The sequence below is a fragment of the Lucilia cuprina genome, chromosome 5, assembly GCF_022045245.1.
Source record: "Lucilia cuprina isolate Lc7/37 chromosome 5, ASM2204524v1, whole genome shotgun sequence".
Classification (NCBI taxonomy): domain Eukaryota; kingdom Metazoa; phylum Arthropoda; class Insecta; order Diptera; family Calliphoridae; genus Lucilia; species Lucilia cuprina.
Genome location: NC_060953.1, coordinates 26,069,535 through 26,097,034, shown reverse-complemented (window position 1 = coordinate 26,097,034; position 27,500 = coordinate 26,069,535). Strand labels below are relative to the sequence as shown.

At 28.1% G+C, this 27,500-nt stretch overlaps 1 protein-coding gene across 1 annotated transcript in view; it reads right to left on the bottom strand.

Moving 5' to 3' along the window:
• The window catches only part of LOC111687633 (flightin), a 55,934-nt gene extending 31,474 nt beyond the window's left edge, over nucleotides 1–24,460 (bottom strand). Inside the window, exons 1-3 of the mRNA XM_046951173.1 lie at nucleotides 24,409–24,460; nucleotides 12,926–13,145; nucleotides 12,710–12,865 (exon numbers count right to left, since the gene is read on the bottom strand). Of these exons, the coding sequence (XP_046807129.1) occupies nucleotides 12,710–12,865; nucleotides 12,926–13,143 (374 nt within the window). The 5' untranslated portion in view covers nucleotides 13,144–13,145; nucleotides 24,409–24,460. The remainder of the gene's footprint in view (nucleotides 1–12,709; nucleotides 12,866–12,925; nucleotides 13,146–24,408) is intronic.
• Between the last annotated feature and the right edge of the window lie 3,040 nt (nucleotides 24,461–27,500).

The window sequence follows — 27,500 nt, the reverse complement described above, 5'->3', positions numbered from 1 at the left end:
TAATCGGAGTCCTGTCGAAAGAGACCTCATTTGTTATAATTGGATAACGGGTTCCAAAGTAATTAAGTCGTCAACATTACTAATTTTCCGCAAAAATACGCGAGATGCTCAACTTTAAGAGCCCATAATATATGAACCGTATAAGTTATGGATACAATTTATACGTCGTACAAACCGTATTTAAGAGCAGAATATATGTACCGAGTTTAAGATAAATCGAAGATGTTAAAATTTTAAAACTGCCTTTTTTGTTCGATAAATTTTGGAATGACTCTAAGACGATTTAGCCATGTCTGTTCGTTTATCCGTCCGTCGGTCTGTTGAAAGCACGATAGAGTCCGAAATGAACAAGATAGATGGTTGAAATTCTCTATAGGTGATAATAGGTCCACGTTTTCGGATAGCACTTATATAAGTGGGCATATCTGTTTCAAAAGTACGAGTATAGCGATGAAATTCGACATAAATAAGTTCCATATGATATAAAATCTCCCTACCAAATTTTGTGAGGATCGGCCCTAGGGTTGCCAGATTCCGATTCGCAAAAAGATGGACATTGGGCTTTAAAAAGCTGGACAAAACAAAAAAAGCTGGACATAAAAAATACTGAGAAAATGCTTATTTTGGTTTTGTGTAAATAGTTTCACAGTGATACACCAAAAAATGCAGGGCTTCTCATATACCAATTCGGTTTTGTTATAGTCCACAGAGAGTGAATATATTTTTAGTTTTCCCCGATCACTTCGTTAACTTACTTTTTAAAGCAAAAGATGTGAAAAAGATCCAAGCTGTACGTAAAGAAATTGACTATCGCTCGCAATAATAGGTCATAGAGGTAATAGAGTAATTTTTAATTTACTCTCAATCAAAAAAATATCAAAAAAAATACGCAATCCAATTTTTTATTTATAAACAAAGATTGGTAATTCCCTTTTACTGAAATCTCAATCGCTAACAAAACACTAAAAACAAATAATTGTAATTTTAATTTTTTCTATACAAAACATGTAGTATCATTAAAAATATATTATTGTTTTAAAACTTCATGATACAAAAATATTATTAAAATAAAAATTTACACAAAATCGCTAAGAGAAAGACAAACTAAATTGTTTTAAAAACGCTAGATTGACAATATTTGTTTTGATTTTTCATGACAAATAAACTCTTTTAAAAACTAATTTATGATAAATAAATTTAAAATAAATCTAATTACAAATAATTTTTTAATATTCGTGTGTTATTAATTTATATATTTCTTTCTCTCTTACGCTCTCGCTCAATTGTTGCAAATTGTTACAAATTATCGAGTATGCGAACAGACCTAATATTTATTACGACATTCAGCTGTTCAAGTGTTGAGACATGACCCGATCTCTATGAAATTTGGCAGGGTCATCAAGACTTCTATAAAACTTAGTTGTGCCGTATTTTATCGATATATCTGTATATTTAACATAATTATAAGCTCAGAAGCCCTTTTCGGGGGGGTTCTGTTCTATGGGGCCTAGGTGAAATAATGGACCGATTTTAACCATTTTCAAGGCTTCGTCCTTGGGTCAAATAAAACGTGTGTGCCAGACGGGCGGACATAGCTTAATAGACACAGAACGAAACTAAGCCGATTGGTATACTTTAAGGTGGGTCTAGGATGAATATTTTTGTATGTTACAAACATACAAAGTGGTGTAGGGTATAATTATTGCAGTGTACTAAAAATAAAAATATTTTATTTAGCTGGACAAATTAAATTTTAGCTTGAAACTGGACAAGCATCAAAAAAGCTGGACAATCCAGCCAAGTCCAGTCAGGCTGGCAACCCTAATCGGCCCCCTTCAGAAAATTATTTTAACGCTCATTACTATACGAGTATAGGTATAAAATTCGACACATATACGTTCAATGTAGCCAAAATCTCTATATCAAGTTTTATGTGGATCGATCCATAGTTGACCCTACCCCCATATAAAGTCCCCTACAAAAAATTAGTTTAACTCACTGGCTTAAAAATATAGATATAGTGATATAATTTGACACCCATAAGTTTCATATGATCAAAATCTTCTTACCTAGTTTTATGTTGATAGGTCCATAATTGACCGTACGACCTTATATGGGTCGCCTTCAGAATATGACTTTAATGCTCATTACTTGCTTAAAAATACGAGTATAGGGTGAAATTCGACACTCATAAGTTTCAATGAAGTCAAAATCTCTTTATCAAACTTTAAGCGGATCGGTCCATAATTGACCCAACTCCCTATATAAGGTGCCCTTCAAAAAATTACTTAAACGATCATTCCTGGCTTAAAAATACAGAATACAAAAAAGCGATGAAATTCGACACACATATTTGTTATACGAGTTAAAATCTCTCTACTAAATTTATTGAGGATCGGTCCATAAGAAAATTACTTTAACGACCTTTTCTGACTTAAAAATACGTGAACAGTTATGCAATTTTATATAAGAAACATTTATAGGAAGGTAAATTTTCCTACCGAAATGTTTAATATGAACCTAATTTGGTGTAAAAAATTTTATGAAAAACGATCAATTATTAATTATATTTCTCATACAAGGCTTTCTTCAGTTAATTTGATGTTTATAGGAAAGCATTCCATTTAAGGCATACGGTTTGGTGGTGGGTATATGAGATTCGGCACAGCCGAATATAACACACTAACTAGTTTAATTTACATTGCGTTTAGGGTAGCAAAGCACAATATATTTATTAACATTTATATATATATAAATAAATGTGTGTTTGTTTGTATATTTGAACGCTATAGACTACTAAACGGCTGAACCGATTTGCTTGAAATTTTCACAGCGTATTCTTGTATGTCTGGAATAGGTAATAGGCTACTTTTTATTTTGAATTTTCAAGTGTTCGAGGAGCCCACATTAAGAAAATATAAAATTCGTATATTTGAAATAATATAACAGTTAGAGTCCTAAAATTTTGTTGGAGCCACTTTAGTGTCAATATGATTTTTTAGAATAAAATGTGGGAGGACTGGCGTTAGGGGGCGTTGCACCATATAAATTAAATACAAAAATTCGTTTATATTGGAAACTATTATAGTTAGAATCTTATACAACTTATACAACTAAATTCTTAAAATTTTGCACGAAGAACTTTAATATTTAGAGCAAACTTTTATCTGAGGGGGTTTGCGCCAATATGAATAAAATAGAAAAATTCGTATATCATTAAATTTCATTTGAAGAATTTTACATTCATCTGAACATTAAGAGTATAACGAGCTAACTTTTAATGGGGACTATGAATAAAATACAAAATATTGTTTATCTAGGAAAATATAGAACTAGGTTCATCAAATTTTGATTATATTACATAAATATTTATCTGAACATTTTGAGGATAAAGGGCGGACTGTAATCCGGGGAGCTTGAAGCTCCCACATGTATTAAATAGAAAAAATAGTTATCTAGGAAACTATTAGAGCTAGAATCCTCAAATTTTATATGAATAACTTTGACATTCATGTGAACATTTAGAAAATAACGGGCTGGACTTCAGATTTCAGTGGGGGGCTTGGCACCACATATATGAATTAAATACAATATTTCGTATATCTTGAAAACTGTTAGATAATTAAAATTTTTCATAGATAGATAGAATTTGCTTGGCATTTCTCATATGTAACATATTGCTAATCTGGAAAACTATTGTGGTTAGAATTTTCAAAATCGTTAAGTGGGTTTTTTATTTATACTAGAGGGTCAAAAAATATTGTACATCCCAAGACATTAGAATAAGAATTATTCTTTAAGAATAAACGAATATATTAAATTTTAGCAAGTAAGAAGTAAATGTATCATTAATGTATTATTTTAGAATTTAAATGAAATATATTGTCACCAAGAGAAATTATAATAAACATTTAAAAAAATTTTATAATTTAGTAACTAAATAAATAATTTTTTTGGTTATGTATTTAATTTCGATAGGGGTAGCGAAGCACATCGGGTATTAGCTAGTTATATATATAAACATATGGAATATGTAATATTAAAAATTTTTTGATTGACATAGACAAATTAAAAAAGTAACATTCGAATTATTTTCTATTATAGCATATATTTTAAAAGTTTTTATTTTTTTTAATATTTTATAAATTTATTTGTAAAATATGTTGTAAAAAATAAATATTATTTTCAACTATTTATTAAATATAAATTTTATGATGGGAATTAAACCCATATACATACATATCTATAAATATATGTATGTTGCACATATTTAATGTGTGATATAAAAAATCGTAGGTTCAAATCCTGACAAGACCAAAATTAATTAAATGAAATTTGGATTTTTCATACCCTCCACCACCATCAGTGGCGATAGAGGGTATAAAGAAGTTTGCTTTTCCATGTGTAACACCAAGAAATATTCATCTGAGACCGAACAAAGTATATATATATTCTGTGTCCTTATCAAATTCTGACTCCGTCTGTCTGTCCGTCTGTTTCACTGCCTGTCTGTATTAAACACACTCACAAAAAAAACTAATCTAAGTAAATTAATAAAATTTGGCCATAAGATTCACTATTTTCCTAGGCAGTTTATTCAAAAAATACAATTTTTTACACCAACTAATAAAATTAAATTTGTACTTTTTGTTATAGCGTATATTTTAAGAGATTTTGTTTGAAAAATATTGCTTTCAATAATTTATATGCATATAAATTTTCTGATGGTTATGTCGGGAATCGAACACATCTATATATATAACAAGTTAGAATGCTATATTCGGCTAAGCCGAATCTAAAATACCCTCCTCCAGCTACTTTTATATTAATTCTTTTCCAGTTGATCAAATATTTGTAGAAATTTATTATTTCATGTCTAAAATAGAAAAATCCCAAGATTTAAATGTATTACAATTCCAAGCTTTATATACAAACGCCATTTTCTTTATATTTTATATCGCTTAGTAATATTTAGTAATTTTCATGTATGCATGTGTGTGAAAGATTTAAGGATTTTCAAAATACATATACATATATAATTTTGTTCTAGACAAATTGATAATGCAATGGTTAAAGCGTTTTTATGGGCTGGGCCTAGTATGAGAGATATGACCAATTATAAACTGATCGTAAAAGGTTCTTTAAGCTAAATTTCTGTACATAAAAGCTATATTTTAGTCTAATTTTTTATTTATATCGTAATTTTGTGAGAAGCAATGTGTGTTAAAGTGATTTTCTGAAGGGAACCTTTATGGGCCCGATCGCACCCATGTTATGAACCGATCGTGAAAAAATCTGGATATAGAATTATGTATTTGAAAATTCTGCATCTATATCATTATTGGGTAATGAATATTGTGAATTTAAGTGATTTTTGGAGGGGACCTATTATGAGAGCTATGACCAAACATTTATCGATCATAAAATTTTATAGTGCAATTTATGTCGATCGTGAAAAAAAAATTTTAAATAACATTTATGTGTACAAAAATAGTATTTTTGCAAATATTTTATGGATATCCCTATTTGGTAATGAGTTATGTAAAGTCACAGTGTTTTTCTGAAATGGATCCTGCATAGGAGCTATGATCAATTATGTACCGATAGGAAAACAATTTCACAGTAATATTTCTGTATATATGAGCAATACTTGTGTCAAACTTTTTATGGATATTTTAATTTAGCAATGAGTTATGCTAGAAGGGACATTCTTTCATAGTAATATTTCTTTATGTGAAAGCAATACTTGTACCAAATTTTATATGGATATCTTAATTTGGTAATGAGTTATGTGCGTTTAAGTTATTTTTGGGAAGGTAGAAATTACCAATTATGGACCAATTGAAAAAAATGTCACATTAATATTTCTGTTCATATGATCATGCTTCTAACCAATTTATTATATATATATATATATATATATATATATATATATATATATATATATATATATATATATATATATATATATATATATATATATTATATATATATATATATATATATACTATATATATATATATATATATATATATATATATATATATATATATATATATAATATATATATATATATATATATATATATATATACTATATATATATATATTATATATATATATATGTATATCTTAATTTAGTAATGAGTTATGTGCGTTTAAGTGATTTTCAGGAGAGGACCTTGTATGAGAGGTATGACCAATTATGGACCGATCGGAAAAATCTTTCACTGTAATATTTCTCTGCATATGAGCAATACTTATTCCAAATTTTATATACATATCTTAATTTAGTTAGTCAGCATTTGTCGCAAAATACACACATTTTTATCACTCTTCATACTAAAAATATTTAAACTTTTTCAGATTTAAATAACATTGCTACTAAATATTACCGTTCTGTTTTTATGTTTAACTAGAAAAATTGCGACGTTACACTGCAATCTCTAGCAGCACGAATGAACAGTATCAGTGTTGCCACAACAAAATTTTTTTCTAACCAAAATTCGAATAAAAAATACATTTGGACATTAAAATAACAAATTTATTTTCTGAAGTGGAACTATGTTAAATTTCGTCGCTAAACTGGTATTATGAAGATAGTTATGAGCGTTAAAGTAATTTTCTGTACGGGATCTTATATGAGACGTATGGTCAATTATGGACCAATTCTCATAAAATCTGACAGAGATATTTTAGTTCCTTTAAACCTTGATTATGTTGAATTTTGTTGCTATATTGCAGTACATTCGCAGATGCGTTAACAAATGCAATTAATATTTATTTTAAAAAATAACTGAGTTTTTAACGCGTTTTAGCGCAATTTAAATATACTCCACATATGAGTTTGTGGAAAACAATTTTAAAATATAAAATTCTTCCCATTTTATGTACAGATTTGGAGATTTCGTTCGAAATTTGGGTTTAAATTATAATAACATGTAGCGGATGTTAGCATTACATTCATAACTTCAGCAATATTTGTAAACGTAATCTATCCAAATTACCCGACAAATTGACCAAAATATAGAATTTAAGAGAGTAAAATAAAAATATCATCTAGAAAATGTAAATAAAGAACTAAAAGTCATGGTGAGATAGTAGAAATCAAAGGTCATGAGTATCAAATCTTTGCATATATCGCGATTATTGTTCGTTGTACGAGTTTAGATGTTATTACAACTTTTGTATACAATACAATTTCATTTTCCTTAGCTGTGTTACTTAAAAATATCAGTTGATTAATACTTTAAAGATATTGTGATACAATTATTGCACCAATTAGCAGGAAATACTTTATTTATTCTTATTAAATCATTTATCTTAGAATTTCGGCAAATTAGCACAGTATTTTGTTTATGCGAAATTTCAAATAGGTATAGAAGTTGCAATTATACTTTAAATTTTAAATTCTTACAAAATTTTTTTTCATACAAGTATCGTGAGTTCTTTAAATAAAAAGTTCCATTAGAAATATTAAAAAAAGGACGGACGAGTTTGGATCGACCCAAAAAGTGATTTTAAGTTCATGGATGCACCAAAAGGAGAGAGAGGATTCATTATTCATGGTGTTAAATTGACTAGTGTAATATTACGGTGTTGTTATGATTTTAGTCAACCCAGTTAATATGTGGAAAACTCATACCAATTAAGATATCTAAAAATACCTTTGTACACATAAGTATAACCAGTAGATGTACAAATTACAGTAAAAAAATTCGAAAATTGACTAGTGTAATATTACGGTGTTATGATTTTAGTCAACTCATTTAATATGTGGAAAACTCATAGGTAATTTTGCTAAATTCTAACCAATTAAGATATCGAAAAATACCTTTGTACACATAAGTATAACCAGTAGATGTACAAATTGCAGTAAAAAAAATTTCGAATAGTAAAAAAAAAATTCCTCATTACCAAAATTCATAACAGGACGATATGTATATTTACATAATTGATTTAAAAATATAGATAAAAGAATTTTTTTATTTTATTTTTGGAATAAAAGCAAACAGCATTTAGTTCAATTGTTTGCAAAAAATAACTAAAACGAAAAAAAAAAATCCACATTACCAAAATTCGAAACAGGACGATATGTATATTTACATAATTGATTTAAAACTAGAGATAAAAGAATTTTTTTATTTTATTTTTGGAATAAAAGCAAACAGAATTTAGTTCAATTGTTTATGATATATATGCATACATGTTATTAGAGTAAAATGTAGAGGTATATATTAGTAAAATATGTCATTATTGTCATAAATGCTAATGTTTTATAATAGTTTTAAAAAATTAATAATAAAACCTTTTTTTGAGTGTTTATCATGGTAAAAATATCAAGGTAGTGTCATTCTCTCTTTTTGTCGCCATATTAACCATCTGACGTTTGCTGGTATTTTAATTTGTTTGTTTATTTTTTAATCAAAATCAAAAATAAAATTCAAGTTAAACTAAACTAAAAACCAATATCTACAAATGAAATAAAAAATTCAATAAAAGTTTAAATAAATGTACAAACAATTCAATCAAAACTATAAACATCCTGTTAAGTCCTATATCAATTTGAATGTCTGTTGCTGTCGTATCAAGCAATTGCAATTAGCGCTTCATCCGGTCCAAAAATACACGGTTTTCTTCAAGTGAAAAATTTAAGAAATATAAAAGGCCTTGAGATAGAACTTGATGTGAAGGCTACCTAGACACTTATAGGACTGGGTAAACGCATTCCAAGGATTCTGATAGGCTTGCTAACGGGTAGGAATAAGAGTCATCGAGCATATAATTTGCCACAATCCTAGGACACAGAATATTATAGGTTTCATAACAAACATGAAGAAATTGCGGGATTTAACCCCTGCAGTCTACTGCTTTTATCATTCGATTGGAGATTATCTCACGTTTCTTCAATTAGGGAATTGACTCGGTAAATCATCTGGGTTAAAACGCAATGAGAATGGACCAGTTTCAATTCATCATTTCTTGTTATATATTTTATATCATTCTTGTTTTCTTTTAGTGTCCTTGTTTCTCTGTTTTTGGATCCTCAGTCTCTTTGAAGGGAATTGGATGTTGTCCTTTTTATGGCACATAAACCTTCTTATCCTAAACCTAAGGACACAATTATACATTGCTTCAAAACCCTTTCAAATGATAATCTACATTGTATACAATTTAAATAACAAACTAAAACAATACCTTTTTTTAATCAGGACAGCTCGACCACAGTTACCACTGGACCTAAATTATTTTGAAAATTATTAACATAAATTCCACAATCATAATACAAAATTTCTTAGAAACTATTTTTCCCTTTTTCATATGTGGCAACGATGTTCTATTTATTTACAAAATACGAATTTCAAAAAAATACCAGCAAACTTCAAAAAGTTTGTTTGTTTGAGAGAGGAATGACACTACCTTCATATTTTTATCATGGTGTTTATTGTTTTGTCATAACTGCCGGTCCACACTAGGAAACTTTTGATTTTGCATGAGAGAGAAAGAGAAGGAATATCATTCATCTCTCTCGCGGTACGAAGTTTCCCGTACTCGGAAACTTGTTTTGTTTTGTTATTCTTCTCATTCGTACAACAACAAATCAATGCAATTAACACGTAGTTTCTGAAACAAAAGTTTCTATGTGTGGACATTAAGGAAACTTCAAAAGAGAATTAAAAAAAAGTTTCTCTACGAAAGTTTCCTAGTGTGGACCGCCACTAACTAAACAGTATAATTCTAAGTCGAAGGGGAAAAACTCTTCAGCGAGCCGGCGATAATATTTAGAATTGCCGCCTGAATATTCGCAATATTTACATAAGCATGCTACATATTTGTGTATAGTTCTACAATTTAAAGATTAATTACATATTATTAGTATATTTATGAAAGTTATTAAATTTTATAAAGTTAAATAAAAAACTATACATTAAAAAAGATCGAGGAACTATATTCAATAGTCTTAAATTCATTACGAACATTGGGAAAAATTGGCAGACATTTATTAGGTTGCTCGGAACCTTCATATGAATTAAATAAATATGTACAGTATCTCCCATAAGTATTCGAATTTAAGTATAATGTGAAAAGAAACTAAATTTAATAACATATTATGTATGCAAAATTAATAAATTAATTTGTTAAATTGTCTAGACAGTCCTTAGCCTTGATATCACGCTTTTTAAAATTTAAAAAATTCACATTTACTTAAATTAATTTAGCTTTATTTAAAAAAGTCCATAAAATTACTTCACAAAAGTATTCGAATTTTTCCTGTATTTCATATTTGACCATATTTTACGAAACACAAAAATTAGAATCGAATGGCATTTTTGCTTAAAACTGTTTTAAGGGGTTACTATCAACCGAAAGGATATATTTTGGCCCATTTGGTCCACAACTTTGGGGTATTTGTACCATCTTTTTATATAATATCATTAAAATTACGATTTTTGACCATATTTGCTTTTTCTATTTTTTATAAAAAGAAAGGTTATAAAAAGAAAGATTCCACTATACTGAATGGCGTTTCTTCTAGGCATGCTTTGGAGTTGTACACTTCCACAATATATTAAAAACTTAAAACGTATAACAGCTGATATCTAAAACAATATATAGAAGACAAGTTTCCCCGAAAAATTTTGACCCTAGTATTATAAAAATGGAGTTGAGTTCCAATAAATTGAATTAGCGATAGAAAAATGATTCCAATAATATATCTTGGAACGTTTAAATACAGATTCTTGTAATAAAAAATATTATTTTTAGAAATCCCAAGGGGTATATTAAATCCCAATAACAAATTTTGGTTTTATCTCTGGGAAAATGGAGAATAAAAATACAAATATTGCCAAAAACCGCCATTTTAATGATATTTCATAAAAAGATGGTACAAATGCCCCAAAATTGTGGACCAAATGGTCCAAAAATATATCCATTCGGTTGTTAGTTACCCCTTAAATTAATTTTAAGCAAAAATACCATTCGATTCTAATTTTTGTGTTTCGTAAAATATTGTCAAATATGAAATACAGAAAAAATTCGAATACTTTTGTGAAGTAATTTTATGGACTTTTTTTAAATAAAGCTAAATTAATTTAAGTAAATGTGAATTTTTTAAATTTTAAAAATCGTGATATCAAAGCTAAGGACTGTCTAGACAATTTAACAAATTAATTTATTAATTTTGCATACATAATATGTTATGAAATTTGGTTTCTTTTCACATTAAACTTAAATTCGAATACTTATGAGAGACACTGTATATGTTATTGAAAATATGGGTACCCTATAAAACACAACTCAAATTAAAAGCGTTCTTTAGATGTTTTTATTATTTTGTTCTAATGAATAAACATTTTTGAGCAATGTAGTTGTAAGATACTTATAACAATTGTTCAATTTACAATCAAGATGTATATTGTACCTACTAAAGTTTAGTAACAGTGATTGTGAACAGATCTTTGCAGCAAGTCATAAGTTTATGTTCACAATGAAAAAAACAATCAAAACAAACAATGTCAAAAGATAAAGAAATCAAATAATATTAAACTAATTAAGCGAGCAAAATAAACCAAATTAATTTCTTTTTATTTAAAATTCTATTATTTTCATTATTCCACATTTTAAACTAATAAATGAACAGTTTTTAATAAAACTTTATTTTTGTTTTGGCAAACAGCTGTTTGTTTGTAATTTCTGTGCTACCACTTTATCGTTTTTATGCCAAAATCGATTGAATTTTTTATTTATATGCTGAAATAAACAATTGACAACACTGAAATTTCTTACGACATTAGAAAAACATATGAAAAATTGTCGTAAGAGTTGTATAGAGCTTTTGCATAGAAAATACCAACAACATTGTTATGACTATTGTAGCAGCTGCTGACATACAACGCTACAACATCGATTGTGAATTGAACAAATATAACAATATACTTATAACAATTTTATAACCAAATGATAGTTTTAAATACTTTTTGTTGTAGAAATTAATAACTTTATAATCACCTTGTATAAATCAGGTTGAACACACATAATTAAAATATTTTTTTGTTGAACTCTAATGAGCTTACTTTACAATTTATTTAAATCACACTGCTAAAATGTGGAAGATTATTATATATATTTTTTTGAAAAATGTAGTTAATATTATTTTGTAATACATTAAGGAAAAAAACAAACAAATATCAAGGTAGTATTTTCTGTATTTTATCATACAGAAACTATGAGAATATTTAAACTATATTTTAATAATTAATATGTACATACATACATACATACATACATACATACATACATACATACATACATGCATACATACAAACATAGTTAGTTAGGTATTTTGAAAGGAGAATGTATACACATCAAATTCGAAGAGATACACCTAGGCCTCTATCGGGCCTGTTGTGCGCTCCTTAACCAGTGCCATGGGTGGGAATCGAACCCACCACCTCCGGTCTACTAGACTAGAACACTAACCACTAACCTACCGTAGGCCACTACTAACATACATACATACATACATACATACATACATACATTCACTCATACATACATACATACATACATACATACATACATACATACATACATACATATTTTTACATATTATTTACAATCATCAATATTGCCAAGTAGCAAAACCAAAATAAAGTTACATTGCATTTTTTAAATTATTTAAGTTGATCCCATGTTTGTATACAAACCTGGAATAATTTGTCCTTAATACACGTTCCGCCCATGTTTGAGCTCTCGGGATATCTCTAGGTACTCCAACTTGTTTTTTATCTAAGTAATCAATGACATCATCATAATAATTTGTTCTATAATTATACATGTATTTGTATTGAAGGAATTTAGGCCTATAATAATTGTTTTTTTATTATTGTTGAACTATATTTTAAATTCTATGTTTTACTTACCTAACCCAATGTCTATACAACTGAACAGGTTTTCTATAACCATCATCTTCTGGGGGCGGCGGCGGAGGAGCCAAATCATCTTCGACATTTTCTTTGTTTGTCTGATCGGATGCAACACCCTCTGTTTGACTAATTAATGTTTCTTGTTGGGATGATTCCTGAGGTTCATTTGTTTCGGTCGTCTCATCGATTGCCCATGGATCTTCTTCATCACCCATATCTGAAATTTATTAATGTTTAACCTTTAGTGTGACTTTATAAATTATTTTGAAAAACAAACTTTTACATACAAAATTATTAAAAACTTATTTTGCATTTCTATTAGGTACAATGGAAGCTTTTGAGCATCCACCATTAAAAAAAATATTGGATGTATATTGATTTTTTCATTCCGTTAGTAATACGTCGAATTATTGATCATAGACATATAAAAGTATGGGCCCTTATTACATAAAAAAATTTAAAAATAAAAATCCTTCAACTTAATTTTATGAAGACTCTTCCATAATTGGACCTACCCAAAATATAAGGCTCCCTTCAGAAATTTTCTTTAACGATTCCTCGACCAAATTGTATGATGGTCGGTCCATAATTTCCCCTAGCCTCAGACTTGTCCATTTTTATATCATCCACCTTCGTGAGAGGGATTTATATAAGTTTGTCAATCCGTTGGTAATTTTTATAATATTATTTTCCGACCGTATAAAGTATACCTAGCAAAATATTAACTTATCCGGTAAGTAGGCATTGGAGAAAAGTGTAAGTAGTTACTTTTTGGGTGAATAACTACTTATTTTTGTTCGACGATGACCAAAAAATTACTGGTTACAAATCTCATTACCCGATTTTTCCGGATATAAAATTGGTATTATAGATATTTTTTATGTTTGCTATTATATTCTCTTACTCAATGCCCCATTAAAAAGTAATTTTATTATTATATCTTGAATGGTTTCCATACAAATGTAAACATCAACATTTCTTGAAAAAAACTTTCAAAATCGACTAAGGTTATTTAATTCCTTATTGGACATACGTTATAGACAATTGACAATAAATTGTATTAAAAAATATTTTATGTTATTGATACCGACAACTTATTACCAAGTAATGTATGAAATAACTTCATTACCTACAATACTCGTTACCAAAATTTGAAAATATGTTACTAGGTATACACATATTCTTGATATTATTAAGACATGTCCGTCTGTCTGTTGACGTGCTTTCGAGAAAATCGCTATTAAAAATCTGCAAGATCGGTCCCTAAATAACGGAGATATTAGCGAAAATCCGAGACAAACTCTGAAATTTTCATCAATAACAGACAATTTTTTTCATGCTTTGATAAATGTGTAACAACAAATCTGTGAATTGGAAAAACAATAAACATGTGTGGATGTATTTGCCCTTCAGTACGAAAAGTGTCAATTCATAGCTAGTTACCTGGGGTAAATATTTTTGTCGATATTTTGCTTAAACGTAAACTATATTATTGCATCACCAGGAGCATCTATAGCGCGAAGATTCGATATGAACATAATTTATAGGAACCTAAATCTCCTTCTAAAAATTTATGACGATCGGTACATAATTGTCCCAAGCCCCCATATAAGGTCCCCTTCATAAAATGAATTTAACTCTCAGTAAAGCCTTAAAAGTACGGATACAACAATGACACTTGAAGCAAATATGTTTCATACAATACAAAATATCTCTACAAAATCTTTTAAGGGGACCTAAACCCCAATTAAGGTTCCCTTCAGAAAATTACTTTAACGGTCATTAATTGCTGAAAAATACGAGTATAGAGATTCTGAATACATAAATAAGTTTGTTACAAATCAAAATCTCTCTGTTAAATTTTATGAGGATTGGTCCATTATTGACTCTATCTCCCTATTTAAGGTCCCCAAGAAAGGCTTTTAAGATCATTACTGTATTAAACATACGAGTACAGCGAAGAAATTCCACACAAATATGTTTCATACAAGCCAAAATCTCTCATATTTTCTGAGTATCGATACATAATTGACCGTACCCCTATATAAGGTTCCCTCCAGCAATTGATTTAAATGCTCTGCTAGCTTAAAAACAAGTACAGCGATGAAATTCGATAGTTTTTTACAAGACATTATCTCTCTGCCAAATATTATGAGAATTGGATTATAATTGACCCTACCTTTAAATAAGGTCAGCTTAAAAAAATTACGTAAACGCTAACTGCTTGAAAAATGCGTGTACAACGAAGAAATTGAAGAACACTAGGTGAAGATCGGTTCATAATTGAAAAGAGAATTAGTTTAGCACCCACAAGTGGCTTAATAATAGCAGTGTAAAATTTATCATAAACAAGCTTTATAGGAACAAAAATATCTCTAAATGCCATATTTCGAAAATCACTCTGATGAAGCCGACGGCACTGGGGTCCTTACTCCCTGCACCGTAACTATATTATCTTTCTCAAACTTTTCCATTTTTGCCTTTTTATAGCACGCCCTCGAATTCTGTATGTATGTATGTATGTATGTATGTATGTATGTATGTATGTATGTATGTATGTATGTATGTATGTATGTATGTTTTATTTCAGATATCTTTCTCTTTACATCGGCATACAAATTATCGGATGACATTTCATCGGAACTTTTTGGTAGGCCTCTTAATTACAGTGGCTCTATTATCCAAAATCCAGTTTTGGACTTTTCTTTCGGTGTTATGTGGGCCTTTGTATTATTTCATGACCGAAATCGGTGGAATATCATCAGATACATTCAGCAATATAATTTTCATACGAATATTATATGTGTAATGGGTGCTAATCATAGAGCGGAAAGAGTCAAAATACCGTATTACTAAAGTAGCCTCATTTTGCGGTCTATTTGAATACTTTTGGAATAGTTTTTGAGTTTGGAAGAATTCTTATATAAGATCAAAAACTCTTCCTAAAAAAAAAAAAATAATTTTAAACCTGTCTGCTGAAATAGCAATGTCCCTTTTACATTGTTATTACATCCTTGTTTTCAAGAATAGTATATAAGTTTGTCATTCCGTTTGTAATTTCTATAATATAATTTTCCCACCCTATAAAGTATATATATTCTGGATCATTATAGATAGCGGAGTCGATTAAGCCATGTCCGTCTGTCCGTCTGTTGAAATCAGTTTTTAGAGGACCCCAGATATCGGCGAGATCCGATTCTTCAATAATTCTGTTAGAAATGCTTTCGAGAAGATCGCTATTTAAAATCAGCAAAATCGGTCGGTAAATAACGGAGATATGAGCAAAAATCCGAGACAACCTCTGAAAATTTTATCAAAAAATGTCATATTTTTTTCATGCTTTGTTAAATAAGCAACAACAACACTGTATATTAGAAAACGATGTACACGTGTGTGTAGATGTATGTACAGTGTCTCTCATAAGTATTCGAATTTAGGTATAATATGAAAAGAAACCAAATTTAATAACATATTTTGTATGCAAAATTAATAAATAAATTTAAATAAATAAATTTAGTCTTAGCTTTGATATCACGCTTTTTAAAACTTTAAAAATTCACATTTACTTAAATTAATTTAAATTTATTTAAAAAAAGTCCATAAATTTACCTCACAAAAGTATACGAATTTTTTCTGTATTTCATATTTGACTATATTATACGAAACACAAAAATTAGAATCGAATGTTTTTTTGTTAAAAATAGTTTTAAGGGGTAACTATGAACCGAATGAATCTATTTTTGGACCATTTGGTCAACAATTTTGGGGCATTTGTATCATCTTTTGATGTAATATCATTAAAATGGCGATTTTTTTTGCAATATTTGTATTTTTTTCTCTTTTTCCCAGAGATAAAACCAAAATTTATTATTGGAATTTAATATACCCCTTGGGGTATCTAAAAAATTTTTTTTGTTACAAGAATCTGTATTTAAACGTTCCAAGATATATTATTGGAATCATTCTTCTATCACTAATTCAATTTATTGGAACTCAAGTATATTTTTATAATACTAGGGTCACAATTTTTGGGGGAAACTCGTCTTCTATATATTGTTCTAGATATCAGCTGTTATACGTTTTAAGTTTTTAATATATTGTGTAAGTGTACAACTCCAAAGCATGCCTCGAAGAAACGCCATTCAATATAGTGGAATCATTCTTTTTATAACCAATGGCCTCTAGGCTGAATGTCACCATATAATTATGGTCTAACTCAAAAATATTGATATGTGTTTAAATATTATCTACTATGATTAAAATAAACCGAAAATTTTGAACATACAGTGTTGTTGTAATGGGCAACATAATCATTAATGTTATGAGTAGTAAAAACTAAAATATACTGTACACGTTTTGTTAAGGCATGTTTTGGAGTTGTATACCGCTACGATGTCTTGAAAATCTACAATAATATGTACTTTATCGGAAAATATCGATCCTAGTGGTAAGAAAAGGGTGTTAAGATCCAGATAATTTAATTAGAAACAGAAGAACGATACCAAAGATATATCTTGGAATGTTTAAAAACAGATCTTATAACAAAAATTATTATTTTTAGACACCTCAAGGAATCTATTAAACCCCAATATTAAAATTTGGTTTTATCTCTGGAAAAAGAGAAAAAAATGGCAAATGTGGTCAAAAATCGTAATTTTAATGATTTTATATAAAAAGATGGTATAAATGCCCCAAAATTATGGGCCAAAAATATATCCTTTCAGTTGATAGTAACCTCTTAAAACAATTTTAAGAAAAAGACCATTCGATTCTATTTTTTATGTTTCGTAAAATATGGTCAAATATGAAATACAGGAAAAATTCGAATACTTTTGTAAAGTAATTTTATAGACTTTTTAAAAAAAAGTTAATTAATTTAAGTAATTATGAATTTTTAATGTTTTAAAAAGCGTGATATCAAAGCTAAGGGCTGTCTAGACAATTTAACAAATTAATTTATTAATTTTGCATACAAAATATGTTATTAAATTTGGTTTCTTTTCATATTATACCTGAATTCGAATGCTTATGAGAGACACTGTATATGGTTTTATTCAGCTGTGTGTTTTTGTTTTGAGAATTCTCTTCGTATATTTGGATGTAGGTTGGTTTTTTGCGTTGTTTATTATGTTTTTGTTTTTCTGTGTTTTTCGTTATGTATGTTTAGTTAGATGTCTGTTGGTTTTGATGCCTTGCGTATTTTGTTTTTTATTTCGTTTAGCGTTGTTGTTGTTCATTTTGTTTTGCTTTTGGTGTAATAATAATGTAGTCGGGAAAAATGTATAAAACTAATACATATGTTTAAAATATACTATGGTGAAGGGTATATAGGATTCGCCACAGCCGAATATAGCACTCTTACTTGTTTAAATTAAATTTGTTTAATTATAATATATTTAAAATATAAAAATAAGGCATATAATGTGATCTTAAAGACTCATATAATGTATAATTTTGATTTTATGGTTATAATGCGCTATGGTTCAAAAACTGACCTAAAAGGAATTTGGGGCACGTAAGACATTGATGTTTGGTATAACATGTGAAATCTTTACGATCATATAAGCTTTAAAAAAGTCCGACCTCTTCCCAGTATGAAACCTTAAGAATCGATTTGTCGGAAAAAGTGGAAAAATGTAATCGATGGCAAAATTAATTACTGGTAATATGTGTAAATAACGCGACGCACAATAAAAACATGTATTTGTATAATTTGAATTTCCCAATTAGAATTTTTTTATTAACATTTATTATTTTTTAAGTAATAAAAAAAAAACAAGAGTGCTATATTCGGTTGTGCCGAATCTTATATACCCTTCACCATAGTGTATCTTAAACATATTAGTTTTATAAATTTTATCCCGACTACATTATTATTACACCAAAAGCAAAACAAAATGAACAACAACAACGCTAAACGAAATAAAAAACAAAATACGCAAGGCTTCAAAACCAACAGACAGACATCTAAACATACATAACGAAAAACACAGAAAAACAAAAACAAAATAAACAACGCAATAAAACCAACCTACATCCAAATATACGAAGAGAATTCACAAAACAAAAACACACAGCTGAATAAAACCATATACATACATCTACACACAAGTGTACATCGTTTTCTAATATACAGTGTTGTTGTTGCTTATTTAACAAAGCATGAAAAAATATTACATTTTTTGATAAAATTTTCAGAGGTTGTCTCGGATTTTTGTTATTTACCGACCGATTTTGCTGACTTTAAATAGCGATCTTCTCGAAAGCATGTCTAACAGAATTATTGAAGATTCGGATCTCGCCGATATCTGGGGTCCTCTAAAAACTGATTTCAACAGACAGACATACGGACATGGCTTAATCGACTCCGCTATCAATAAGGATCCAGAATATATATACTTTATAGGGTCGGAAAATTAAATTATAGAAATTACAAACGGAATGACAAACTTATATATACCCTTCTCACGAAAGTGAAGGGTATAATTATAGTAAAATATATAAAATTTAAAAAAATCGTCAAATTTAGGGGTAAAATCGTCAAAATGACAATAAAGTCGCTAAAATGACGATAAATCGTAAAATCTGGCAATTGGGCAAGATCCAGTGTTGCCACAACAAAATTTTTTTCTAACCAAAATTCGAATAAAAAATAACAAAATTAAGAAAAAAGTAAACAAAATTATTTTTATTTGTTTTAAGTTTACATTTGGACATCAAAATAACAAATTCATTTTCTGAAGTGGAACTATGTTATAATTATTATTATGGAGACAGTTATGAGCGTTAAAGTAATTTTCTTTACGAGATCTTATATGAGACGTATGGTCAATTATGGACCAATTCTCATAAAATCTGACAGAGATATTTTAGTTCCACTAAAACTTGATTATGTTGTGTTTTGTTGCTATATTGCAGTACATTATAAGCTTTAAAGTAATTTTCAGAGGAGACTTTTTATGAGGGATAGATTCAATTATATACCTATCCTCATAAATTTTGACAAATACATTTCCAATAAAACTTTTTATAATGAATTTCATCGCTATAGATGCTTTTTTAAGCAATATAGTAATTTTCTGAATAGGGCATAATACTGGGGCTAGGTGAAATCGTTGACCGATATTTCGCATTTTCAATACCAATAAAACTGGGTAAAAAAAATATTTTGGCAAAATATTTCAGTTTTCTATCTTGTTTCTTTTCGACTCTAACGTGTTTTCAACAATAAATATATGTCTCGTCGCAGATTCGTTAACAAATGCAATTAATATTTATTTTAAAAAATAACGCGTTTTAGCGCAATTTAAAAATACTCCACATTTTATGTACAGATTTGGAGATTTCGTTCGAAATTTGGGTTTAAATTATAATACCATGTAGCGGATGTTAGCATAACTTCAGCAATATTTGTAATCGTAATCTATCCAAATTATCCGACAAATTGACCAAAATATAGAATTTAAGACGGAAAAATACATTCTACATTTTTATTCTACATTTTTATGTCCTTTCTTTGATTTTCAATGTTATTCAAATAAAAAATCCCTTAATTTGTTTAAAAGTTATTTTAAAATAGTAAAATGTCATTAAACATTCAAAATGGTGGGAGTAAATTAAGTCCCCAAAATTAAATTTCAAATTGACCAATTTAAAATCTTGAATAAACAGAATAAACTGTGATAATAAATTCTGTATAAATCTACTGATATTCTTAAGTAACATAGCTAAGAAAAATGGAATGAAATAATTCGAAATCAAATAATCATTACAAAAATATTGGAAATTGTATTCCCTACAAAAGTTGTAATAAGATTTAAAATCGTACGATGAACAATAATCGCGATACATACAAATATTTAATACTCAAAACCTTTGACTTCCTCTGTATCATTGGGACCGCAATTTTTAGTTCGAGGTTTTATTTTATCTTATTAAATTCTTAATTTTAGCCAGTGCACAGGTAAATATCCCTAAGGTTATGGATACAATGCTAATATTCGCTACATGGTATTATAAATGGTCAAATATATCTCATAAAGTCTCCTAACTCATATTTCGAAAAAATCTTCAAATCTGTGCATAAAATGGAAAAAAATCAATACAAAATCTATTTTCCAAAAAGTCCTATGTGAAGTTTTTTTGAATTGCGCTAAAGTGTAAGATGCATATTTTTTAAAGTATCGCCATATGTCAAAATAACAGTTAAGTTAAAGTGTTTTTTATTCTGAAAACTTTGTTAAAATCGACATAGTACTAATAAATAAATCAGGGACGATAAGTATATTAGGGATATAACTATTATTGACATTTGTAGCATATATTAAAGATAGCATAGCATAGGTTCCATAAATCTCAGGAATCCAAATCTTAACTAACTAATTTAGATATGCCATTAAGAATTTAGCTGTTTAAACCCAGTAAAATAGATCTATAAGAATCGGAGATATGGTCAAAACAAATATTAAAAACAAATTTTGATTAAGGGATGTCAAATAGTATATTTGTGAAAAAATCAAAAAGTCCACAGATATAGGCTGTGAAATTATTTACACAAAACCTAAATCAACATTTTTCTAAGTATTTTTTTGTTTTGTCCAGCGTTTTAAAACTGATCTTAGTGAGTAATATACATAGCTTATTTTAACGTATTTTGAATATTTTCCACAATTTATTTTATGGTATTGTAGAATATTTATCCTATTCAATTCAAATTCAATTAGGTACCTAATTTATCCAAAACTAGAAAGTTAATGTTGCTGTAATCTTAAAATAAATGTAAAAAATGGAACAACAGTGTCCCATATATGTCAATGAGTTATGTTAGGTTCCTAAAATTTAAAACAGTGTTTTACATTTTAGTATGGACTATTAAATTAACCCAACATAAAGTGATGGAAAAATTATCAGATTTCTTATCCTTATAGAGAAAATGTTATAGATTAATTAACTTAATTAATTCCTGAAACAAAAATAAGATTTAAAATATTATAACAAGCACTAAATGCACTATCATAAAATTAGGAAAGCAACACAATAGTGCCTTTTTGAAAAAGGACACCATGAGAAAAATTGTAGGCTGATTTATATATAGACAAAACGTTTTTGTGTCGAATTTAATCCAAATAGCTTAATTAATCACTGAAATGTGTGCGTTTAAGTGATTTTTGGAAGTGGACGTTATATGGGTGCTATGACCAATTGTGACCGGTACAAATCTACTTTGGTAGTATGATTTCTTTTCGTATTATATTTATATGTACAGTGGCGAGCAAAACTGGTTACATGTTTAGTAATAAAACCCATAAAGTAAAGAAAAAATAATAAAGTTTTCAATTTAAAATAGTCAGTAAAACAATACAAAAGGAAAACAAAATTAAATTCATCATAATTAAATATTACTATTTATTCATAAATAAATCAATTTTAAAACGTGCAAAATTTCCAATTTTGCACGTTTTAAAAAAATTTTGATTTTTAATATTTTGTACAGTCCTTCTGCTTTTATGACACTTTTTATACGTTTAGGCGTACTTTCAATGGTCCGGTGCGGAATACTAGACTACTCCGTTTGTACCAAAGTTCTTTAAGATATACAATTTCAATTGGATTAATTTCCGGGCATTGAGTTGGCCATTGTATCGTTTGAAAATTCTGCGCTGTAAGCCAATTTTTTACGATTTTTGCAGTATGCTTCGGATCCCCATCTTAACATCTGGTGTTCTTATATTTTTCCTTTTTTGCACTTGTAGCACTCTTCGGTGAAAAATTCCTAACTGCTTGGCAATTTGACGAGCACAGTAATTATAATTTGTCCATTTGATTTTCTAATAAACTTGATATTTTTCATATTAAAAATAGAAAATTTAATATATTTGCAAAAATTACAAATATGACTCAGAAATGGTAACTGTTTGTTTTGATGCTTTCTTCAAATGTAAATCAAAAGTAGCAGTACTCAAATTCATTGTTATTTTTAAATTTATTTGTGTTGCTAGATTAATTAAATTGAAACGTACAAAATGGATACATTGACCTTTTTAATAAAATTGGCTTAAACTTGAGATAAAGTTTCAATATTCTTGAATTTTCTGTTATTTTATTTTTTTATTCTTCTATTGCTTATTTTAAAACAAATATCTAATTTTCTTTTAATATTTTCTTTATTTTATTGGGTTTTTAACATAAACTTAATTGATATGTACCCACTTTTGCTCGCCACTGTATATATATTAATTATGAGAAAAAATGTGATTTATTTTTCATGATAAAGCGATTAATTCAAATTGAACCTTTCCTCCAATATATTTAAGCTATTGGAAACCTAATTTTCCAAAACAGGCATTATAATAGGAATGGGGTTAAATATGAAAAATTTGATATGTACATCTGCGTTCATCGCTACATTAGGCTTTTTAAGCAAATTGTGGAAATTGAACTCATCTTATGAAGGACCTTTATTTGAGAGCTTCACGGGTCCATTGATGCCCGTTAATTAAATATATTTGATTTTTCATTTCTATCCTACCCAGCAAAAAAGAACTTCAAAAGAATTAGAATTTACTCCATGGAAGTACTGAAAAAGACCTTGTTTTTTTTTGGTTTTGTTCGAAAAATTTCAGTACAAAAATATATCTTCAATTAAAAAATAACGGATTTTCACTTCTTTGGAAGTCAATAAACTTCAATAAGTAAAGAATTTGCTGGAAATATATATAATTCGAATAATAAAACATAAAATTTATAATGAAACCTAATTTTTGTCCGACAATTGACATATATTTTTTATGCATACCTGGGTGTGTTGGGTATTGATGTACGAATTAAAATTGGTCATAAATTGTTTTTTTTAATATATATCCAAATAGTTTCTTGAAATTTTATGGAAAAAAATACTCTGAAAGCATAGCCCAAATTATAAATCAATACGATGTATAGATCACGAGATATATAAATTTGAAAATGAAAAACATAGCCGGGTATGTGGATATTGACATAACGGTTATAAGATCAAAAGACATATTCTGGTGGTTATGTTGTATGGGGGCTAGTTGAAATTATGGACCGAATTATATCATTTTTAATAGACTTCATCCCTGAAACAATTGATGATCTACCATATTTAATTCAATTATCTAGTAAAATGTGACTAGAAGTTTGATTTCAAAAGCCCTATTCGGATGTACTTTATATGCGGGCTAAGTGAAATAATAGACTGATCATAATCATAAACAAATGGCTTCATTCCTGGGATAATAGAAAAACATATGTCAAATGTTATTGGACTATCTTAAAACTTGCGACTAGCAGTTTAATTACTCAGAAAATTATTCCAAACAGATTGGTATACTTTAAGCTGGGTGCAGGACCAATATTATTATGCATTACAAACATCAGCACAAACACAATATAACCTCCCTACTAAAGTGGCGTGAGAAATTTGAATTAGTATAAATATACCATATTATAAATAAAGTCACCTCTTTTGTTATTTACTCCAACGAACGTCTTATTTGAAGAGAAGTATAAAAAAGACTAATTCTAAAGAATATAGAACCCATGTTATTCACTTACACTATTACGTCGTCATGGTCAAACTTTTTATTAACACCTATGCGGAATATTATTAATTTTCATTCAAAATATCGGCCCTTACATTCCTTCTAGAATATAAAATAGTACCTAGACAGTATACGAATTTATCCAGAGCGTTTTTTCCCCAAATATTCAAATTGTTGTTGAAATTTTTCGTATAAAATTTTAAGATTCTTACTCATATAGTTAACTAGATAAACAATATTTTAGTTTATATGTGTGGTACCCAAATACTCAGTAGTTCATGCTAAATTTAAATATTTTAGCTTTAATAGTTTCTCAGATATACGAAATTATACCCTACACCACATTAGTAGGGAGGGTACATTGGGTTTGTGTTAATGTTTGTAACGCACATTAATATTGGTCCTATACACACCTTAAAGTATAACAATAGGCTCAGAATCATTTTCTTAGTCGATTTAGCTATGTCCGTCCTTCCGCCCATGTAATCCTTATAATCAAACTACAGGTCGCAATTTTGAAGATAATTCAATGATATTTGGTACATGATCTTCTATTGTTCCAGGGGCGAAGCTAATTGAAAACAAGTACGAATTTATAGTCGGGCGTAGCCGACCATATGATACACTACACCAGTCAGTATGTTAAAAATAGGGTTTGTTTAAAAAATAGGGCATTTGATTTGTTTTTTAATTTTATTCTGGAATATTTTGACCTATTTTCTGAAGGGGGTGTTTATATGGGGGCTAGGGTCAAAAGAGGCCCGATCATTACAAAAATCGGTAATGTCATTAAAAGTTTTATAAAACTTTTGCCGACTTTTGTTGACATAATAGAACATTTAACTTAATTATGAGCCCAAAGGCCCTATTCCGGGGGAACGGTTGTATGGGGACTAGGCGAAATAATGGACCGATTTTATCCATTTTCAATAAGATTCGTCCTTGCACAAAAAAGAGCGTGTGCAAAATTTCATTCATTGTCTTAAAAATTGCGACCAGCACAAACCCAATATACCCTCCTCACTAAAGTGGTGTAGGATATAATGATCCATTATTTCACCTAGCCCCCATACAATTGAACCCTCCGAATAGGGCTTTCAAATTCATAATTATATTTAATATACTCTTATGTTGACAAAAAGCTGCAATTTTTTCTAATAATGCCTTGATGACACCATGAACTCTATAATTATAGATGTTAAATTTTATGTACAAATTTCTATTACGAAAAGTTTCCCAATAGCAACGCCAAACGGGAAATACCAATGACAGCAAATCCCATGATTTGAAAATTCCGAAAACTGGGATTTTTAAAAATGGAATTACAAGGAATCTAGTTATATTCTTTTTTTTAATGATTTTTTTTTTAATAATATAATTCCAACATTCGAATGCATTGTATTTACTATACAGTTTAAACTTTAGAGTATAGTATACGATTTCCCAAAAAAAACTCTAAAATAAGAACTAAAATTAAGTAATTTGTTGATAAAATCTATACGTTACAAATAATATCTATACAAATATCTATACGTTACAAATAATTGCAATTCAATGTTTTTTAAATCGTTTTCATACATTATCCACACATTTTTTAATTTTGATATTGTTGATATTTACATGATAAAATGAAATATTTCGAAATAAAAAAGTTTTCTAACAATGTACCTGATATTGCATAGTTTTTTTTTTTTAAAAATTCATTGATTTTACTATCAGTTATGTTTATGAAATCTTTGCTTTAAAGTATATTGTACGATTTCCTAAAAAAAACTCTAAAATAAGTACAAAAATTAAGTAATTTGTTGATAAAATTAGCAAATATATCTTTACGTTACAAATAATTGCAATTCAATGTTTTTTAAATCGTTTTTCATACATTATCCACATTTGTTTTAATTTTGATATTGTTGATATTTACATAATAAAATCAAATATTTCGAAAGAAAACATTTTCTAACAAGGTACCTGATATTGTATAGTTTTTTTTTTGCAAATTCTAAAATTTTTAAATACATATATATTAAAACTAGACATATTTTGGTATTTGTTTTGAAACATTAAATTGCAATTATTAGTAACGTTTTTCTACTTATTCTAGAATAAGTAGTGAAAAATAAAATAACAGATTTATTTGGAAATTTATTGATTTTACTATCAGTTATCAGTTATGTTTATGAAATCTTTGATTTGAAGTAGACACATGCATAATGTAGTATAGTCAAATGAATATACTTAAATGAATAATAGTTTGCATAAACAAGTAGCAAAACTCTAGAATAAGTCAAACAAATAAGTAATGGTATTAAAAGTAGGTAGCATAACTGAAAAAAATGAACAATTCCATGTGAACATTTGCAAAATTCACTACACATTTGTGGTGTTTGATATTGTCATAAAAATATCAAAAATTACTTTACACTTTATCATGCATGTGAACAACTTCAGTTAACTTATTATTCTATATAAAATCAGTAAGAAAGTATTCACTACATTTTTAAATATATCTATACGTTACAAGTAATTGCAATTCAATGTTTTTTAAATCGTTTTTCATATATTATCCACAATTTTTTTAATTTCGAAATAAAAATTTTTTCTAATAATGAACCTGATAGTTTATAGTTTTTTTTTGCAAATTCGAAAATTTTTAAATAAATATATCTTAAAACTAGACATATTAAATTGCAATTATTAGTAACGTTTTTCTACTTATTCTAGAATAAGTAGTGAAAAATAAAATAACGCATTTTTTGGGAAATTCATTGATTTTACTATCAGTTATGTTTATGAAATCTTTGATTTGAAGTAGACACATGCATAATGTAGTATATTCAAATGAATATACTTAAATAAATCAAATTTTGTATAAAAAGTAGCAAAACTCTAGAATACGTCAAACAAATAAGTAATGATATTAACAATAGGTAGCATAACTGAAAAAAATAAACAATTCCACGCGAACATTTGCAAAATTCACTACACATTTGTGGTGTTTGATATTGTCATAA